General features: G+C 37.2%; 1 protein-coding gene across 4 annotated transcripts in view; it reads right to left on the minus strand.

Annotated features, from left to right (window-relative positions):
• Positions 1-1,408: 1,408 nt before the first annotated feature.
• The window catches only part of RBBP6 (RB binding protein 6, ubiquitin ligase), a 35,213-nt gene continuing 19,308 nt past the window's right edge, over positions 1,409-17,313 (minus strand). The window contains exons 9-20 of one of the 4 annotated variants that reach the window (XM_070413657.1): positions 15,591-15,763; positions 13,450-13,553; positions 12,993-13,327; positions 11,463-11,559; positions 11,253-11,328; positions 11,102-11,156; positions 9,661-9,729; positions 8,071-8,157; positions 7,037-7,399; positions 6,649-6,750; positions 4,023-5,777; positions 1,409-3,429 (exon numbers count right to left, since the gene is read on the minus strand). In XM_070413657.1, coding sequence (XP_070269758.1) covers positions 1,827-3,429; positions 4,023-5,777; positions 6,649-6,750; positions 7,037-7,399; positions 8,071-8,157; positions 9,661-9,729; positions 11,102-11,156; positions 11,253-11,328; positions 11,463-11,559; positions 12,993-13,327; positions 13,450-13,553; positions 15,591-15,763 — 4,819 coding nt within the window. In that variant the 3' untranslated portion in view covers positions 1,409-1,826. The remainder of the gene's footprint in view (positions 3,430-4,022; positions 5,778-6,648; positions 6,751-7,036; positions 7,400-8,070; positions 8,158-9,660; positions 9,730-11,101; positions 11,157-11,252; positions 11,329-11,462; positions 11,560-12,992; positions 13,328-13,449; positions 13,554-15,590; positions 15,764-17,313) is intronic. The other 3 variants (XM_070413658.1, XM_070413659.1, XM_070413660.1) reach the window with 3 other exon arrangements.

Below are 17,313 nucleotides of genomic sequence, written 5' to 3' on the forward strand. Positions count from 1 at the left end.
TTATATATTAGAAACAAATTTAAGAAAGTATATTTATATACCACCAGAAATCAGGTCCCCAAAACTGTACATAGTACTGGAGTCACACACACTCTGAAGGCACTACTTCAAGGCAAGGAGGCAGGTTAACAAGCCAACTGCTGCTGAGGTGCATCTTTCTCCTCCCACCACACCTTCTAAATCCCTGCTTATATGGTTGCTTCCCAAGTGTCCTAAATCCAAATCTTCAATAGCTTCTCACTGCCTGCACTCCGCTTCCTGAACCACAGCCATGAAGGAAGTCCGTAAGTTGTATGAAGTGCTTCCGGACCTGTTGCTGCTTGCTCCTGTGGACTGGGCACAGGTGCTGTGTTCTCTTTAGCTGGCACTTTACCAAGGCTCTAATACTCCATCAGGGTTTCAAGAAAAACACATGACCATAAACAAATCACAATTCCTCATCTCTAACATTCAGGTCCAGAAAAAACAAAGCAAAAAAAACCCCAAAACTCAAGTCCAAACTTTTAATCACTATTTAAGATCTTTTGCTTGGCCAGTGTGGCTCAGTGGTTGATCACCAACCCATGAGACAAGAGGTCACTAGTTCATTCCCAGTCAGGGCACATGTCACAGTTGCTGCCTCAATCCCCGCTGGGGGGTATGCTGCAGGCAGCCAGCCAATCGATGTTCCTCTTTCATTAATGTTTCTCTCTCCATCCCTCACCCTTCCTCTAAAATAAGTAAAGATGTATTTTAAAAAAAGACCCTTCTAGATTTATTCAACTGAGTCTCCAATTAATGCTGATTTCTTTTTTTAAAAATATATTTTATTGATTTTTTACAGAGAGGAAGGGAGATAGTCAGAAACATCGATGAGAGAGAAACATCGACCAGCTGCCTCCTGCACATCTCCCACTGGGGATGTGCCTGCAACCCAGGCACATGCCCTTGACTGGACTCGAACCTGGGACCTTTCAGTTCGCAGGCCGACGCTCTATCCACTGAGCCAAACCGGTTTCGGCTAATGCTGATTTCTTACTTCTGGCCACCTACTACCTGCCCCAATTAAACACATCTTCTATGTTTACTTCAGAATTTTGTATGTTCAAGTCACCTTAAAAGCTCAAAGGGTATTTTATTTATTTTTTAAAAAATATATTTTATTGATTTTTTACAGAGAGGAAGGGAGATAGTTAGAAACATCGACGAGAGAGAAACATCGATCAGCCGCCTCCTGCACACTTCCTACTGGGGATGTGCCTGCAACCCAGGTACATGCCCTTGACCGGAATCGAACCTGGGACCTTTCAGTCCGCAGGCCAACGCTCTATCCACCGAGCCAAACCGGTTTCGGCTCAAAGGGTATTTTAAATAGGGGACTGGAAGGAGAAAGATGTGACACTTTCTTCAAATAATGTAATATTCCACATTTGAAAAGTTTCCTGAAAACTTTTATTGTAATCAAAAAGTGACATAACGGGGTTGTAATGAATTCAGCAAATCATTCTGCTGATATTTTAGAACTGATATCAGCTTTTGCCAGGCAATTAAAAAATTCAAATGTGAAAATTTCACAGTACAGTAAACTCCACCCCAACTAATTAATGGTGGTTAAAAATAATAGGTCCTAGCAAAACCTCTCATGTTACATGGTCACAACTCACAATTCTGTACAAAAGTTCGTGTTATAAAGCTCTGATGTAAAAATCAAATAATCAAGCAGCAATATTTTAAGTGCAGCACAGGGTCTTCCATATCATTATTTACAAGGCTTGAATCTCTTTACATTATAACAAAATTTAATACAGATGACTTAGTAATTAAGTCAATTTTTAAAATCTGTCCTTCTACACAGTGACAGATTTCACTTTTTGGTCATCTTTCTCCTTTTCCTTCTCCTTCTCCTTCTCCTTTTCCTTCTCCTTCTCTTTATCTTTGCTCTTCTTTGATTTCTTTTTCTTATGTTTGTGTTTCTGGCTTTTTTCCAATTCTGCTTCAGGGCCTGCATGTTTCTTATGCTTCTTATGTTTTTTATGTTTCTTGTGCTTTTTCTTTTCCTTCTTTTTCTTCTTCTTCTTGCTGTCCTGACTTTCTGCCGAGCTGGCACTGCTACTGTGGCTTCGAGTTTGGCTTCCAGAAGGGCTGTGACTTCTACTTGGACTAACACTGGGACTGCTCTGACTCTGGCTCCTGGTGACACCGACCTGGCTGACTGCTGCTGTGTCCGGGCTCTCTTTGACTTTCTCTATGACTTTATCTTTCAATTCCTTAGAAATTTTCCCAGAAGTATCTTCCTCTTTTATTACTGATGCATTGCTTTCACTGTCACTTTCATTATAATCTGGTTCAAAAGCAGCTTCATCAGTTTCTCTAGTTAAGTCGGAGCAAAGTCGAGAGGAGTGACTTAACTGGGGTTTAGGCTTGGTAGCATTCTTATCAATTTGCCCAGCAACCTGCTCTTTTTCAGTCTGTGGGTCTGGTGGATTAAGTATATAAAGTAATTTATTGCCACTTGACTCTTTACTGTTCCTTGTTTCTAACATATGCTTCTCACGATCCTTACAAGGATTTTTATCTACAGATTTTGTCTCTTCACTTAAGCGTTTAGTATCAGAAGTGGCTTTATGATCATGAGGTTTTTTGTCTCTTGAGGGACTAGAATTACTTTTTTTAGAATCTGCTGTTCCTTTTTTAGGCAAATCTCTCTCCTCCCTTGGCTTAGTTTTCTGTCCAGATGCAGAATCTTTGCTCCGAGAAGGAGAGTCTTTTCTTCTTGTTAATTCATTCCGTTCATCTCTACGTTTGGAACTTGAATATTCTCTGCTGTCATAGTCCGTTTTTTTGTCTCTACTGGGAGTAAAGTCTCTATTTGAGGAACCTCTAGTGGAATCATGCTTATCTGAAGTTCTAGTCTCTTTGGAAGATTGAGACAAACTTTTAAAATTACCTTGTTCATTGAGACGGTCCAAATTACTATCTTTCTCTGGCTGAGTGCTGCTCTTCCTCTTTTCAGGATTTTCCTTCTCCAACACTGAATGATCTCTCTCTTTGGTTTTCCCTTTTTCACTAGATGCAGAGTTTTTTGAACCTTTGATCTCATGTTGTATGATTTCATGGCTCACTTCCTTGGTGAGTTTTGGAAGTTTCTCTGCTGGCTCGCTTTCTTTTTCAGTATACTTGACTGTATTAGCTGGTTTAGTGCTAACATTTTTTATAACACTGGCAGGTTTTCCTACACTTGACACAGGCTGTGTGGCTTTAACATCTTCTTCCTCAGATTCAAAGTCATCTTTATCCCATTTGGACTGAGGGACCTGAATCATAATAATGACATCTTCAGCAGGAGCTGTATTATCATTATTATATTCTTCCATAGTTTTGATGACAGTTCGCTTTGTATCTGTTTTTTCTTCAGATTTTCTCACAGGACTGCCTCCAGTTGAACTCGTACTAAAAAGAAATAAAACATTTTCAATTAATGAAGAATTTACTTTTATTAAAACACTGATAAATATAAAAAGGCTAATCCATGATGTTTCTCTGCCCTTTCATGTGGCTCAGTTGTTTGGGCATTGTCCCATGCACCAAAAGATTGTTGATTCAATTTCCAGTCAGGGTACATACCCTGGTTGCAGGCTCAATCCATGGTGCGGGGTATGTGTGTGTGTGTGTGTATGTGTGTGCGTTCGTGCACATGCACACAGGAGGTAGCCAATTATTGTTTTGCTCTCACATTGATGTGTGTGTCTCTCTCTCTCTCTCTCCCTCCCTCCCTCCCTTTCTCTCTAAAAAAAATCAATGAAAATATTAAAAAACCACACGTTTAACTTCCAAAAGGAATAAGTATACTCTAACAAAGATATAAATTGCTTAAGCACATGACTGCATAAAAACAATGACCCCCAAAACTGACTGACTTAAAAGTTTATCTTTAAAGTAAAACAGCCCAACCCCCAATATCAAAACACATTTTTAATTAACATATTCCACTTTTAAAGAAAATTCTCTCCCAAAACAAACACCCACCCACCCATATCAAATACCTGGTATAGTCCACAAGAGTAGAGCTGGATCCTTCCGTTCCAGTTACTTTTCGTCTGACCTTTCCTTTGACTTTTTCTTGTTTAACTTTGCTAGATGTTGACTCCAATTTTTCAGAGGTTTCTTTTGTATTAGATATATTTTCTGTACTTCCAATTTTTTTACCAGTTTCTCTGTTGAGCTTAATTTTTTTGGCTGGGGCTGTTGATGATGAAGTTTTGTCCTTTTCAGGGGTCCTATCCATCTTTTCAATATCAGGTTCCATTTTGCGTTTTGGCGATGGCTTCACTATTTCAGTTACTTCGAGTTTAGAGACTTTCATTGAAGATGATTCAAAGTCTTTCTCTATACCTTTCTCTTCAGTTTTTCTTTTTCTTTTTTCTCCTTTGCTGTCAAGAGGCTTACTTTTCTCAGGCTTCTTGGCCTTGTCTTCCTTACTAGTTAGTTTTTCTGATTTGACATCTTTGGAATAGTCTTTCTTCACTTTTTCCTCTTTGATAGGTTTTGTCTCTTGGTGTTCTTTTGATGACTTAGAGTGAGCTTTTCTGGGGGTGCCAATGGCCTTTTCGTCTTTTTGAGAGGAAGATGATGATTTAGCACTGTCAGTCTTTGGAGTCTCCTCTTTGGCTTTTTTAAGTGGAGGTTCAGATCGAGGAGATTTTTCACGCTCTCCCTCTAGTTTTTCTTGGGATCCCTTAGCAGGTTTTACATTTTCTTTTTTGGACACAGAAGATCCATCATTTTTTCGTTTGGTCTTGTCTCCTTTTGCTTTTGGCTTATCTTTTTCTCTCCTGTCTTTTTCAGACACTGATTTAAAAGTGATGGATTCTGCATCCATTGGTTCATCTCTAACTGGTGTAGCATCATCTCTACTCGGAAGAACAAATAATGAGTCTGTTTTATTTTCCTCGCCACTTGTAGGTTCTCTTGATTTTCTAGAAGGTTCTAACAACTCTGGGTTTAGAAAGCCTTCACTTTCTTCCCCCTTTCTCCGCCTTCGATGTTTCTTGTGTTTACTTCCTTTACCATCTCCTGTAGCACTGTCGCTCTCCTTCTCTTTTGACTTTGTACTATCCTTCTGATTGTGACTGTCTCTTGTTGAAAGCTTTTCTGGATAGTTGCTACCACCTATGTTTCGACTTCTATGACCTTGTCCACCTGAATAATCTTCTCTGCGGCCCCTTGTAAAGGGAGAATTCCTGATATTAAGTGGTAAAAACCTCTCCGGAGAAAAGTTCTCTCTATTTGCTGATGGTCGAGGCTGTGCTCCAGCAGCGTAACCTTTGTAGTATTTTTCATACCACTCTCTGTATTTTCTCTCCCATTCTCGGTAACGTTCTTTTTCAAATGGGTCTCTAAAGTCAACACTCCTCCCATAATAAGCTTTTATATCATATGGTGGTGGAACTTCTCTGTATCTATTAAAATATTCACGTTCTGCTTCCCCTTGTGGTACAGTACGTTTATTTGGAGACTGTCCCCTAAATGCTTGAGGGGACCTTGATCGTGAATGATATCGTCTATATAGTGGTGACCTTGACCTAGATCGATGATATCCATGAGATCTAGACCTTGAGCGGTAATTTCGACTCTTGCCTCTGCCTCTTCTGGGGTATGGAGGTGATCGCGAATAGGAACGAGAGTGTGAGCGGCTAAATGATCGAGAATAAGAACGTGACCGTGTTGAACCAGATCTTGATTTAGAGTAAGTATAAGAACTTCTGGAGTATGAGGAACCACTATAGGGAGATTTAGACCTAAAAACAAAAACAAAACAACAGTTGGACAGTTGAGAAATATATACAAAATAAAACACAGACTCTCAGATTCTAGCATGCTTCTCCTTAGGGTTCAATCTTTATATCAAATTTCATCTTGGATGATTAAAGAGGCACAGTGGCCTTTATTGGAATGGAATAAAATACACTATGCAAAGGTCAGATCAATCACTTGTTACAAAACAAAAGTGAAACCTTAACAATTAGAGTGAAGTGCCTTAATGTACCGTGAGTTATATGAGCTAATAAACTTAACATTTAAAAAAATGCCAATTATGTTTAAATTTTACTTCCTATTTGTTCATTTAAATATGAGCAATTTCTTTTATCCTATGTTGGCCAATATAATCTAGCTTTAAAAGAAACTGCATTTCAAATGTAAGCTTAAAAAAATAAGTCTTTTAAACAAACTTCCAGGGAATTTTTATAGTAATTCAGTTTTTCTATCAATAAAGCAACTTGTATTCTATCATACATCATCATAATTACACAGGTTAATGTTCCAGCAAGAAGCTGTAGCCTTAACTAACAGTGTCCTCGGATATGTGCTTTGGCTATTCCCCTATTTCTTTCCTTCCACAAACATTTCCCAATTATTTCACATTATAAATAAAGTTCAAGGGACAAGGGTACTTTAATCCCCATAACTGCTAGTTCTACACAATAGAATTAACACTGAGACATTATTTCAATAAAAGGATATTGGGAAATAAGCTACGTCTCCATTTCTATATATCTAGACCGAATCAGAAAAACTCCGTAAGTGCAGTGTTATTTATATCCATAGCTAATCCCTGGATAGGCAAAGTCCCATTTGTAATTCTGTTGTGAAGGCTTGCAAAACACTAACCTGGAAAATGAGCGCCTACGCTCCTTTTGAATCTTTTTGTATTCCATCAATTCCTTAGCAAAATCATTTGTAAACTCATCTAGCTTGGACTTTTTCTTTTCCCTAGTAAAATAAAGTTAAAGAGTGAAAGTTAACAAAAACCATTTAAGAAAACTAACAAGACAAATGTAATTAGACCATGAATGAAATGAATGAAATTGCCATTAGTTTTCCACTTTAAAACTACAGATAACTAGGAATCCCTGAGGAAGTTGCTTGTATGGCTTTGGTTCGATTTCTACGTGATTTTTCTTGTACTAACTGGAAACAATGGAAAATGTTTCCACAGATACCTGCTTAAGGTTACATCAGAAAATGAAAGTGTATAATTTCAAATGAACACACTTACTCTTCTTTTAGCCGTCGCTGCTCTCTATAGAATTCTTCCCTGGACAGAGGTGGTGCTTGTGTTGTTGGGATGGTATTTGAATGAGCAGTCTGCACTCCTGATGATACCCAAGGTGTTGATAAATTGGCTGGCGCTGGAGGAAACCCGGGGGGAGGGACGCTATACCCAGCAGGTGGTGGCTGGCCAGGAGGAAACTGAGGAGAAAACTGTGGTGGAGGAACACCTGGAGGGAGAGGCAGTGTATGTGGAGGAGGTGGGTACAGAGGAGGGGGTGGAACAGGCACAAAAACTGGAGCTGTTGGTAGTGATGGGCCTTGAGTTCTCTGTGATCTTTCGCTGTGGTGTCGTCCACGGTTTATACTTCTGGAGAAATAAAAATTCCAAGATGTTATTCCTTCAAACTAAAATCATCTGAGATAAGTAAGCTTGTCTTTTCTATCCATAATTATTTTCAAACTTATAAACAATGGATTAGAATAACAACACTGATATCACTTATATGTACCATCATTTACATATAAAAATAATTATAAAGGCTACCTAGGGACCGAGATGATGTAAGTATACGGGGCCTTCTCTATACAGCCAAGGTACACTTAAAAGTTCTCTTCTGTAAAGTTCAGATTTATTATCACCCTACAACTATCTCACTAGTTCCTAATTTTCCCTTTAAAGGAACTAGCTGACAGGTTACTATTTCTGTAATAAAGGCACTTAGTTCTCCCCAAAATGTCTTTCCAGACCGAAAGTTTAAAAGGAGGAAAAACACTTCGTATAATTTTTGAGGGAAGAAGTGGGTAAAGACCCTTCAAAGTACAATAAATTACTAGTTTTAACATTTGTAATGAATAATTGAAAATTACACTGCTTTCTCTCAAAGGTTTAAGTCAAAATAACAGTGATGGCCAAAGTTTCTGATTTGTGCCTCATCGAAGAAATAATGGCTTCTTTAAAAGTGTGGGGTTCTTGCCCTGGCTAGAGTGTCATTCATGCAATGAAGGGTTTCAGGTTTGATTCCCAGTCAGGGCACATACCCAGGTTGCGGGTTTGATCTCTGGTTGGGGCACTTGCGTGAGGCAACCGATCGATGTTTCTCTTTCTCTCTCTCTCTTCTTCTCTCTCTAAAATCAATGAAAAACATATCCTCAGGTAAGAATTAAAAAATAATGATAATAAAATAAAATAGTGGATTTCTTTCTGTTAAACTAAAGATTCTTTAAATTATAGCTCACTAATATAAAGTAGTAGCAGGAGGGGTGCTTAGATTTTAAGCCTCTTTTCAGAGTCTGATTTAGTAAATATTATCTTCCATTAATGTGATCTATAAGGAAGTATTAGTTTACTTTCAGAAACTTATCAATCTTAATGGAGCATTAGAAAATACAGTAAAACGTCAATATAACGGACTAATTTGGGTGAGGGGTTGTCCATTAAAGCTGAAAGTCCACTATATAGTAAAAATAAAGTAGGTTTTCTGAATGTGTATGACAAGAAAACTGACAAATTAGTTTACCTGTTTATACTTATGTAGACATGTTTGTGTAATTAAAATTAAGTACGCATAAAAGTTTAATTTCACAGAAAAGTCTTTAAATTTATACTGAATAGGTCTAGCAAATGTGTTCATTCACCAGTTACCAAGAATAAACAAACGCACATGCTTGGGGCATGGCTTAGCATGTGAGAACATGGGCTGGCATGTGTGACAACTGCTGCAAAAAGTCACACCACATGATAACAGAAACAACTGCTTCATGCAATGCAGTGTGGTCATGTGCTAATCATTTGTAGAATATTATTTACAAGCAGTGACTCTTGGATTTAAAAATGTAGACTTGTAATTGTAGATATGTAATATTTATTTATGTTGGCAAAATTACTAGTGTTTTTCCTAACAAATGGCCTATTCGATAAAATTTGTTAAAAATTACAGTGAATTAATAACAAAGATGACCCGTTAATCTAATTATAAGCAAATCTTGGTTAAAAGCATTTAAAAATTAACAGGGTATTTATCTTCATATATGACATACAAACAGGAAATTTTGTCTGTTAAGTTCAGGTCCACAAAATCGAAGGTTTATTGTACCTTTACTAATGCCGTCATAAAGTTAACTTTGGAGAACCCTTTACCCTGGGTAAAGGGTAAGTGTGAGTACAACCTATTTACTTGTTAGATTAGTACAGCTTGTTCCTGTGCAGGGCACGAGCTCCTAACAACATTCTCCTGGTCTCTTCTTTTTGAAAAGAAAAGAAAAAAAAAAGACTGGGACAATTGGGTCTAGAAGAGAAATAAATACAATACTTCACACTTGGGAGCTTTGGGCGCTGAGCTGATTAAATGAAATACGCTCTGGGCCTTAATGACTTCCTTCTACCCTCAAAAGAGTATGTAAGCCAACAATCTGCTGTGTGCTGACAGGGAGAAAGCAGTTGACTGATGTTGGGAAGGAGCCTTAAAACCATAATTAAAATACTGACATAATCCATTTTTCTTAGACCTCTTAAGGGCAACTACTGAGCACTAAAGTAAGTGTAAACTATAACTGTGCTTTAATTTCTCTGTGTTATATTTTTGAGTGTGTCATCAGATTAGTGTTTTTCAAGAATTTCAGCAAGCCTACCTGTAGCAACTCCTCTCTCCTCTCCTAATTTGCTGTGGCGGAGAAACCAGATATCCAAGCTTGTTGGAACTGTATGGAAAGAAAGATAAAATAAGCTTGATTATAACACATTACCTTTTTAGTGTGTATACATTAACTTTACTTTGAAAATGTTTCTTACTCCCTGTTCCCAACTCTTACAAGTTCCAGATAGAGAAGATATGAGCAAGCATAACATTTACTTTAACTAATTTTTCTGATTAATGTATTTTAACAATAATGACACCTCAGTATAGAATATTTTCTGTAATATTATATTCAATTAGCATTCTATAAGTTAGTCTGTGAACTCATTGTTACAGAAAAGGAACAAAACCCTTACTTGCCGGGCTATGTGTAGGCATTTTATATGTTGAGGTAGGCAGTACCAATCAACTTCTATAGATAAGGAAATAGGCTGAGAGGTGTCCCACTGCCCACTGTCATGTCGCTAGTATATGGAAGAGCTGGGATTCAAACCCGGTCTACCTGTCTGCAAAGCCCACATTTTTCCTGCTAATATGTTCCATTAGTCTCTTATTTAAACATTTTATAAAAGATATTTGGTTTATCTTTCAAACACCAACAAAACAATCAAAATTTTAGAATATAAGCCAGTTTATACATATATGTAAGCCTGTTGATATGAATTATATAAGCAGAAATGATTGTATCTATAGAAAGATAAGTAAATCTACCGATTTTTAATATGCTATAAGATCAAAGTTCATTGTATTTCAGGGTAGAAAACCATATAAATATTCATATGCAGTAAAATGACACTAACACAGACTATTCAAAATGAGAAATTTTGTGTTGTGTGGGCTTTCATCTCAGTATGTATTTATTTATTCAAATTTTGAATATCCAAATTAAGAACAGGAAGTTTAATTGGTTAGGATGAGTAAGTATTTAAACTGTTCTTTCAAGTTATTCTTATCTATTCATTAATTGAGGTCCTGTCAATATCACCATTTGTTAAGACATAAAAATAAAAGGAATTTATAAGATTTTAAATTTTAGAAAAGAATTACTTATTCTTTTAGAAAAGAATTCTTCATAATTTTGAATTTGTGATATTTTACATAAAAACCATGGCAACATGACATATGAGAATTAACAAAAGACATTTAGAATACACTGTCTAGATCAGGGGTCCTCAAACTTTTTAAACAGGGGGCCAGTTCACTGTCCCTCAGACCGCTGGAGGGCCGGACTATGGTTTAAAAAAAAACTATGAACAAATTCCTATGCACACTGCACATATCTTATTTTGAAGTAAAAAAACAAAACGGGAACAAATACAATATTTGTATTTGCATGTGGCCCGAGGGCCGTAGTTTGAGGACCCCTGGTCTAGATTATAGTTTCCATTATCTAGCTCAAAGCAATCAGCTGAAGATTATTTTAAACATATACTTACTGCTCCCAACCTGGTCGACCACCACCTGGACGAGCAGCATTTATTCTTACTGGACCTTGGAAGCAAAAATAAACAAGAACAGTAATAAATATTTTATTGTGTTTAGAAAAAGTTATAGGAAAAACGTTCAAACCAGAATGATTTTACTCACCAGTTGTAGGGATCAACTGCCCATGCAATAATGACGGTCCAAGCAAAGGGGTTCCAAGCACAGGCACCTGGTAACCCTTTAGGAAAAAAAACACAAATAAAAAAAGAGTTTTTAACAAATAGTTAAACAAACAAGCACCTCAAAACAGAAAAACTGTATTGTTAAAAAAAAAAAAAAAAGTCTACAAATTTAAAAGCCAGTAAAACTTACTTTCTCCTCCATAAGGGCAGTAATTGCTATTGAAGAGGTTCCCTTTGAATGTTCTGAGGCAAGGGCTGCAGCTGGCAATATTTTATTATCGGAATCCCTAAAAAACAATAATTTACAATACACTAAAAAGTTATCAGACATGGAGGATTAAGAGTAAAAGTTACAACTGTTTTTTCATCCTCAGCACTAAGATGAGTTAAATCAAAGATGATGAAAACTTCTGAGGAAGGTGAGAGACTGGACTTTTAGAGTCCTTCACATACAAGTGAAAAGTAAAAAGAAGAAACCTCAAGAAGCACCATCAAGGATTTATGATGGATATGATAGAAATCAGTTAAGTTATAACAATAAAGCTTGAAAAAAAGAAGCTCAAAGTGTGGGACACACACACCCAATACAGAATCAAGATTAAATTCTACTTCTAAATCTGCCAATAAATTAAAGGGGGCAATTTTCAGATAATCCAATGAACTCTGGGCTTTATTCCCACTGTTAATCAAATGAAAGGCCAACCTACCTATCAGTGGGATTTCTTACATACACATGTGAAGGTCCCACACCTGAAGATTTTGCTTCGGCATGCCTGGAACAGGCCCCTGGCATCATTCTATACCCGGGTTGAGGCCTATGCGGGAGGCAACCCATTGATGGGTTGTTGTTTTTTCCTCTCTCTCTCTCTCTATCAATAAAAACAACAAAAAACCAACATATCCTCAGGTGAGGATAAAAAACAACAACCACCCAACAACCCACAACTGGTTGACCTTTTAAGAATTTATGAACTGCTGGATTACATGGTCAAAGGTCACTTTTATTTCTTAAGCGGAAATATTTAAATAAATCTTCACTACTTTTCTAGGTAATTATTCTCCAAAACAATGATTATTGCTGACCTCTCTACCTCTACCAATGTTTTATGTTCCCTTCCTCTGCCTTCAAAATTGTTCTTAGTTCTGCTCATATCTGTTCATTTCCAATACATTAGTATGACCACAAGTCAAGTCTCACCCTAGTGGACTGCTGAGCTGTTATGGGATACAATTCAACATGTAATAGGGGGTGCTGGCAACCTGCAGTTTTTGGTGTGTTTTTTTTTAAATATATATTTTATTGATTTTTTTTACAGAGAGGACGGGAGAGGGATAGAGAGTTAGAACCATTGATGAGAGAGAAACATCGATCAGCTGTCTCCTGCACACCTCCTACTGGGGATGTGCCTGCAACCAAGGTACATGCCCTTGATCGGAATCGAACCTGGGACCCTTGAGTCCATAGGCTGACACTCTATCCACTGAGCCAAACCGGTTAGGGCAACCTGCAGTTTTTTACTTTGGGATGTTTAATCATGGCCAATCAACCTCTTCCTCCAATTAAGATTAAGCCATTTCTTACAAGTTACTGACCTAGCTGAGCACAGTGGTACACAAGGACATACAAACTGCAGGTCACTACAGCAACCATTAAAACAATATACATAAAAACCACATTACTGTTCTCACTTGTTTCCTAACACTGGGAATCCAGACTTACCGGAAAGGGCCATCTGATTTTTCTGAGTGGACTGATATGGAGACCGTTGCAGTTATATCAGGTACGGGCGCTGGGGTAGATGAATTTCCAGGCACAGCAGGGGCTAAGGAAGACTGACTAGAAGTTAATGAAGATATAGAGGGACCCGGGTGGCCTGATGAAGACGTCACTGGAATCATCAGAGGATCTTGTTGTCTTGATATTGGAGATCTCATCAGAGGTTGTAGATTCCGCTGAATGAGTGGTCTCGGAGGTGGTACTGGGGGTGGTGGTGGGGGTAACTGTTTCCGTAGTCTTTTTGTATAACCAGTTTCATTTTTGAAGTTATTAACAGCCTAGACACCAAACATAAAAATGCAGAAAATGTAATGCAGTGTTTATGCAAGTAGTTAAATCAATTAAAAGATTAAAACATTTTTTCATAAAAGTGTTATAAAAGGAATAGAAAGACAGCTACCTGTCGCAAGAATTTATTGGCAATTAAAGCATCAGGAGAGACATCATTTTGATGACACGTTGGGCATGTATGGTCCTCTGATTCCAAGAGTGCTGTTCTTATACCTATATATAACATTTTAAATATTAATGATAGTACTGTCCAGTTACATTACTGTTTTCCAAGCACATTATCACTAATCAGTTCTAGTCTCTTGCCTCATAGTACTCTGCTCTAACTTCTTTCTGCCTTAAAAACAGAAATCATGAATTTAAACATTTAAATTTTTGAAAAAAGCATTCTTTCTCAAATACTTTTCTCTTTGTTGAGCTAGTAATTGGAATATTACAGGAAAAATTAGTCTAAAAAAAAAAGAACTTTCTATGTCTTACTAGGGTTTTATAAGGAACAGAAACATTATTCAAAGAAACCAGAAACATCTATAGCACAGTAAGTAGGAATAATACTGAATTACAGATTCACTGATTATGTTCCAGTGTAATAAAAAAATTCAGTAACAAGTGGTTTGCTAAATCCAAGACACACTCTGAAAGAAGTCTTAAATGACCTCTTCTCTTGACTTTAGTCTGCACTACAGAGGCCCCCAAATACAGATTTATAGTTCAAAACTATCTTTAGAAATGAAAAAGGCCAGAGCAGTGAAACTTTTAGATGATACCATTTTTTATTTCAGTAAGGGACAAACTTAGGATGAGTGGCAGAAAATAAAGAAGTGCTAATATGAGTATCAGGAAAAAAGCTGTAAGTAACCACATGACAAAATATTGGTATTTATTTACAGAGAGCGGTTTTAAATCTTACAGAGAGCGGTTCTAAATCACACTCAGGAATTATCTTTTCACTTAAAGGAAACACTTTCTGGCTTCTTTTTAGCATGTGTGAATTGCCAGCATCCCTACTCTTGTGCTATGGGGCCATCAATAAGTAAAATAAGGGTGACTTGAATACAAGAACTGTGATCCCATGACAGTAATGTGATAACCAATATAGCTATTAAGGGACTATGTGAGGGAAATGGAGACACTAGACAAAAGGATGGTTCTCATCTCAGGTGGGACAAAATTGCTCAGCATGAGATTTCATCATGCTATTCAGAACAGTGCACAATTTAAAAATTAGGAATTGTTTATTTCTGGAATTTTCCATTTAATATTTTCAAACTGTGGTTGACCCTGGTTAATTGAAACCAAAGTGAAACCTTGGGTAAAAGGGAGGCCACACAAGATATCTTTCACAATCCAGAAAAGGGAATTAGTTACCAGTTTAAAATATCTGCACTGTATACCATTTAAAATGTATAGGAGCCCTAGCTGGTTTGGCTCAGTGGATAGAGTGTCGGCTTGCCGACTGAAGGGTCCCAGGCTCGATTCCGGTCAAGGGTGCATGCCCAGGTTGCGGGCTCGATCCCCAGTTGGGGGGCGTGCAGGAGGCAGCTGATCAATGATTCTCTCTCATCACTGGTGTTTCTATCTCTCTCTCTCCTTCTCCTTTCCTCTCTGAAATCAATAAAAAAGTAAAATCAATAAAAACTTATTTAAAATAAAATTAAAGATAAAATGTATAGGAAACAAGAATTCTACATTTTATAAAACCTCATCACAGCCAGTCACACCCTGATGAAGGTATTGGTTAATTCAAATATTAAAAGGACAGAGAGGCTGTTGTTTAGAAAAAGAAAAACGTAGCAGCAAAAGCAGTTCTCATTATTAAATGCTCAATCAATTATCAACATTTCATATCCTATTAAAATTCACAATGTTGCTAAGTGCCTTCCAAGTAAAACAGCTAAACCTTAAACGTGGATTTGAACTGCATGGGTCCACTTATACATGGATCTCCCCCCCCAGTAAATATGTACAGTACTGTAAATTTCCTTTCTTATGATTTTCTTAATATTTTTTCTCTAGCTTACTTTATTATAAGAATACAGAATATAATATATGTAGCACACAAAATATGTATTAACTATTTTTTGGCAAGGCTTCTAGTCAACAGTAGGCTAGTAACAGTTAAGTTTGGGGGAGTCAAAGTTATACTTGGATTTCTGACTAGGGGTTAACGCCCCTAACCCCCATGTTGCTCAAAGGTCAACTGTATACATATTCTAAAATCTATGTCTTCAAAGGCTGAGCATGCCTTACACTCATCACAGTAGCTGTTTCCACAGCAGGGAATGACAACGGCATCAGTCATGATGTCTTTGCAGATGAGACACAGCAACTCATCTGGGATAGGGTCGTCCTCTTCAGAAGATGAAGAGGGCTCCTCTGGTAAGAAAGGTGGCTTTTCTTTCTTCCCAATTGCATATGCTTCTCTGTAAAAGAAGGTTTTAGCATTTTAACACTGTTAAGAAGAAAAAGTATTTCTAAGACATTTACAAGTTCTGCTATATCCATAAAGGGAACGTATAATTTAGTACAATGCCTGATTAGTTGACATGAGTGTAATATCTTCCAAAATAAGGGAGCAATTATTATTCTCCATCTAACCAACAAAAAGACATAAAATCCTCAACAAGCATACAAAAAGAAACAAAGAAATGCTATAAAAGTGGCTGAAAGGATCTTAGAATCCATAGCTCTAAGAAGTGAGGGCCAGAAGGTAAAGTGACACATTCAGTGCCACAAAAGGATTCAAACTTAGACACGGCAATACCCTGATCACATTTTTGTACCCTACCAGGTTTCCTGCGGGGGGGGGGGGGGGGGGTACGACGACCCCCTCCATGGTCTAACAGTCCTCAATACCTGTAAAGGTAATTATTGTGAATGCCACATAATATGGGAAACTAAAATTGGTACAATTAAGGGGAAATATTATGTCACCAACCACACCAATAATTAGTGGCCAGTGGTCTACTTATAATTAGTATTTTAAAAGAGATTTTTATCCATTTATAGTCAATTTTTACTTAAATGATTAGAACATGTTACAAAAATTTAAAGTAACACCTGCAGAAATGTTGGATATTAAATACATTAAAAAAAAAAAATGCTACTCTCAGGCTCATCACCACTGCGTCCAATACCCCCATCTTCTCTGTAATCAGGCAAACTTGTAAAACAGGAATTCCTAGAAAAATTTCCTATCTCATTAAGGAACAAGTGTGTTTATCTCAGCTGGTCAGAGAAGGTACCTGAGGTGTGCTATTTGTGTTGCAGTTGCTCCATAGACATCACCACGATTCCAGAAATAAGTGTCAATTTGCTTATGCCCCACTGTTCCCAATTTGTGAAAGAGGAGTCTCCCACTGCCCGAGAGAGAAAAGAAAAGAAAAAAAAAAAGAAGAGAGGATAGAAAAAGAAACAGAAGAATCTGAGTTGCTTATTAGTGGTGTTAATGGAGAGGGTGAAAGTTTTAATTAAAATATTTGGGCTCCCATTTTCCCCAGCATTTGCTGCGTGTTTGACATAAATGGATTTTTTGTATTTCACCATTCAAAAGCAATAAATTATTAACTCTGGTTCACAGGTGATGCTCATTTTTCCAACACAAATATTTAAATATTTTATTTCTATATTTTATTAAGATGAAGTGGTCTGCTCTTAAATTGTGTCTGTAAAAATAATTTCAACCTAAAATTGTTTGGAAGCAAGTATGAAATGTCTGAATTAGGAACAGCATAACAAGCTGCTCTAAGATGAACCACAAAAATACAGGATGGTAACCAATAAAAAACAGATGGGTGTGAAGTTAAGAAAGTGAGCAGGGTTGGGAATTTTCTTATCTGTGAACTAAAACATTTACTGAAGTAACTACTCAAAAACATGAAATCTTTTCAATACCATTCTATGGCACAGCCATTTCCATTGTCCTCCCCAGCTCACTACCCTACTTTCAAGCAGCTGAGGAAAAACTGTGCTC

Source organism: Myotis yumanensis, unplaced genomic scaffold (genome assembly GCF_028538775.1).
Source record: "Myotis yumanensis isolate MYYU_CA2020_CCGP unplaced genomic scaffold, mMyoYum1.0.hap1 SCAF_4, whole genome shotgun sequence".
NCBI classification, from domain to species: domain Eukaryota; kingdom Metazoa; phylum Chordata; class Mammalia; order Chiroptera; family Vespertilionidae; genus Myotis; species Myotis yumanensis.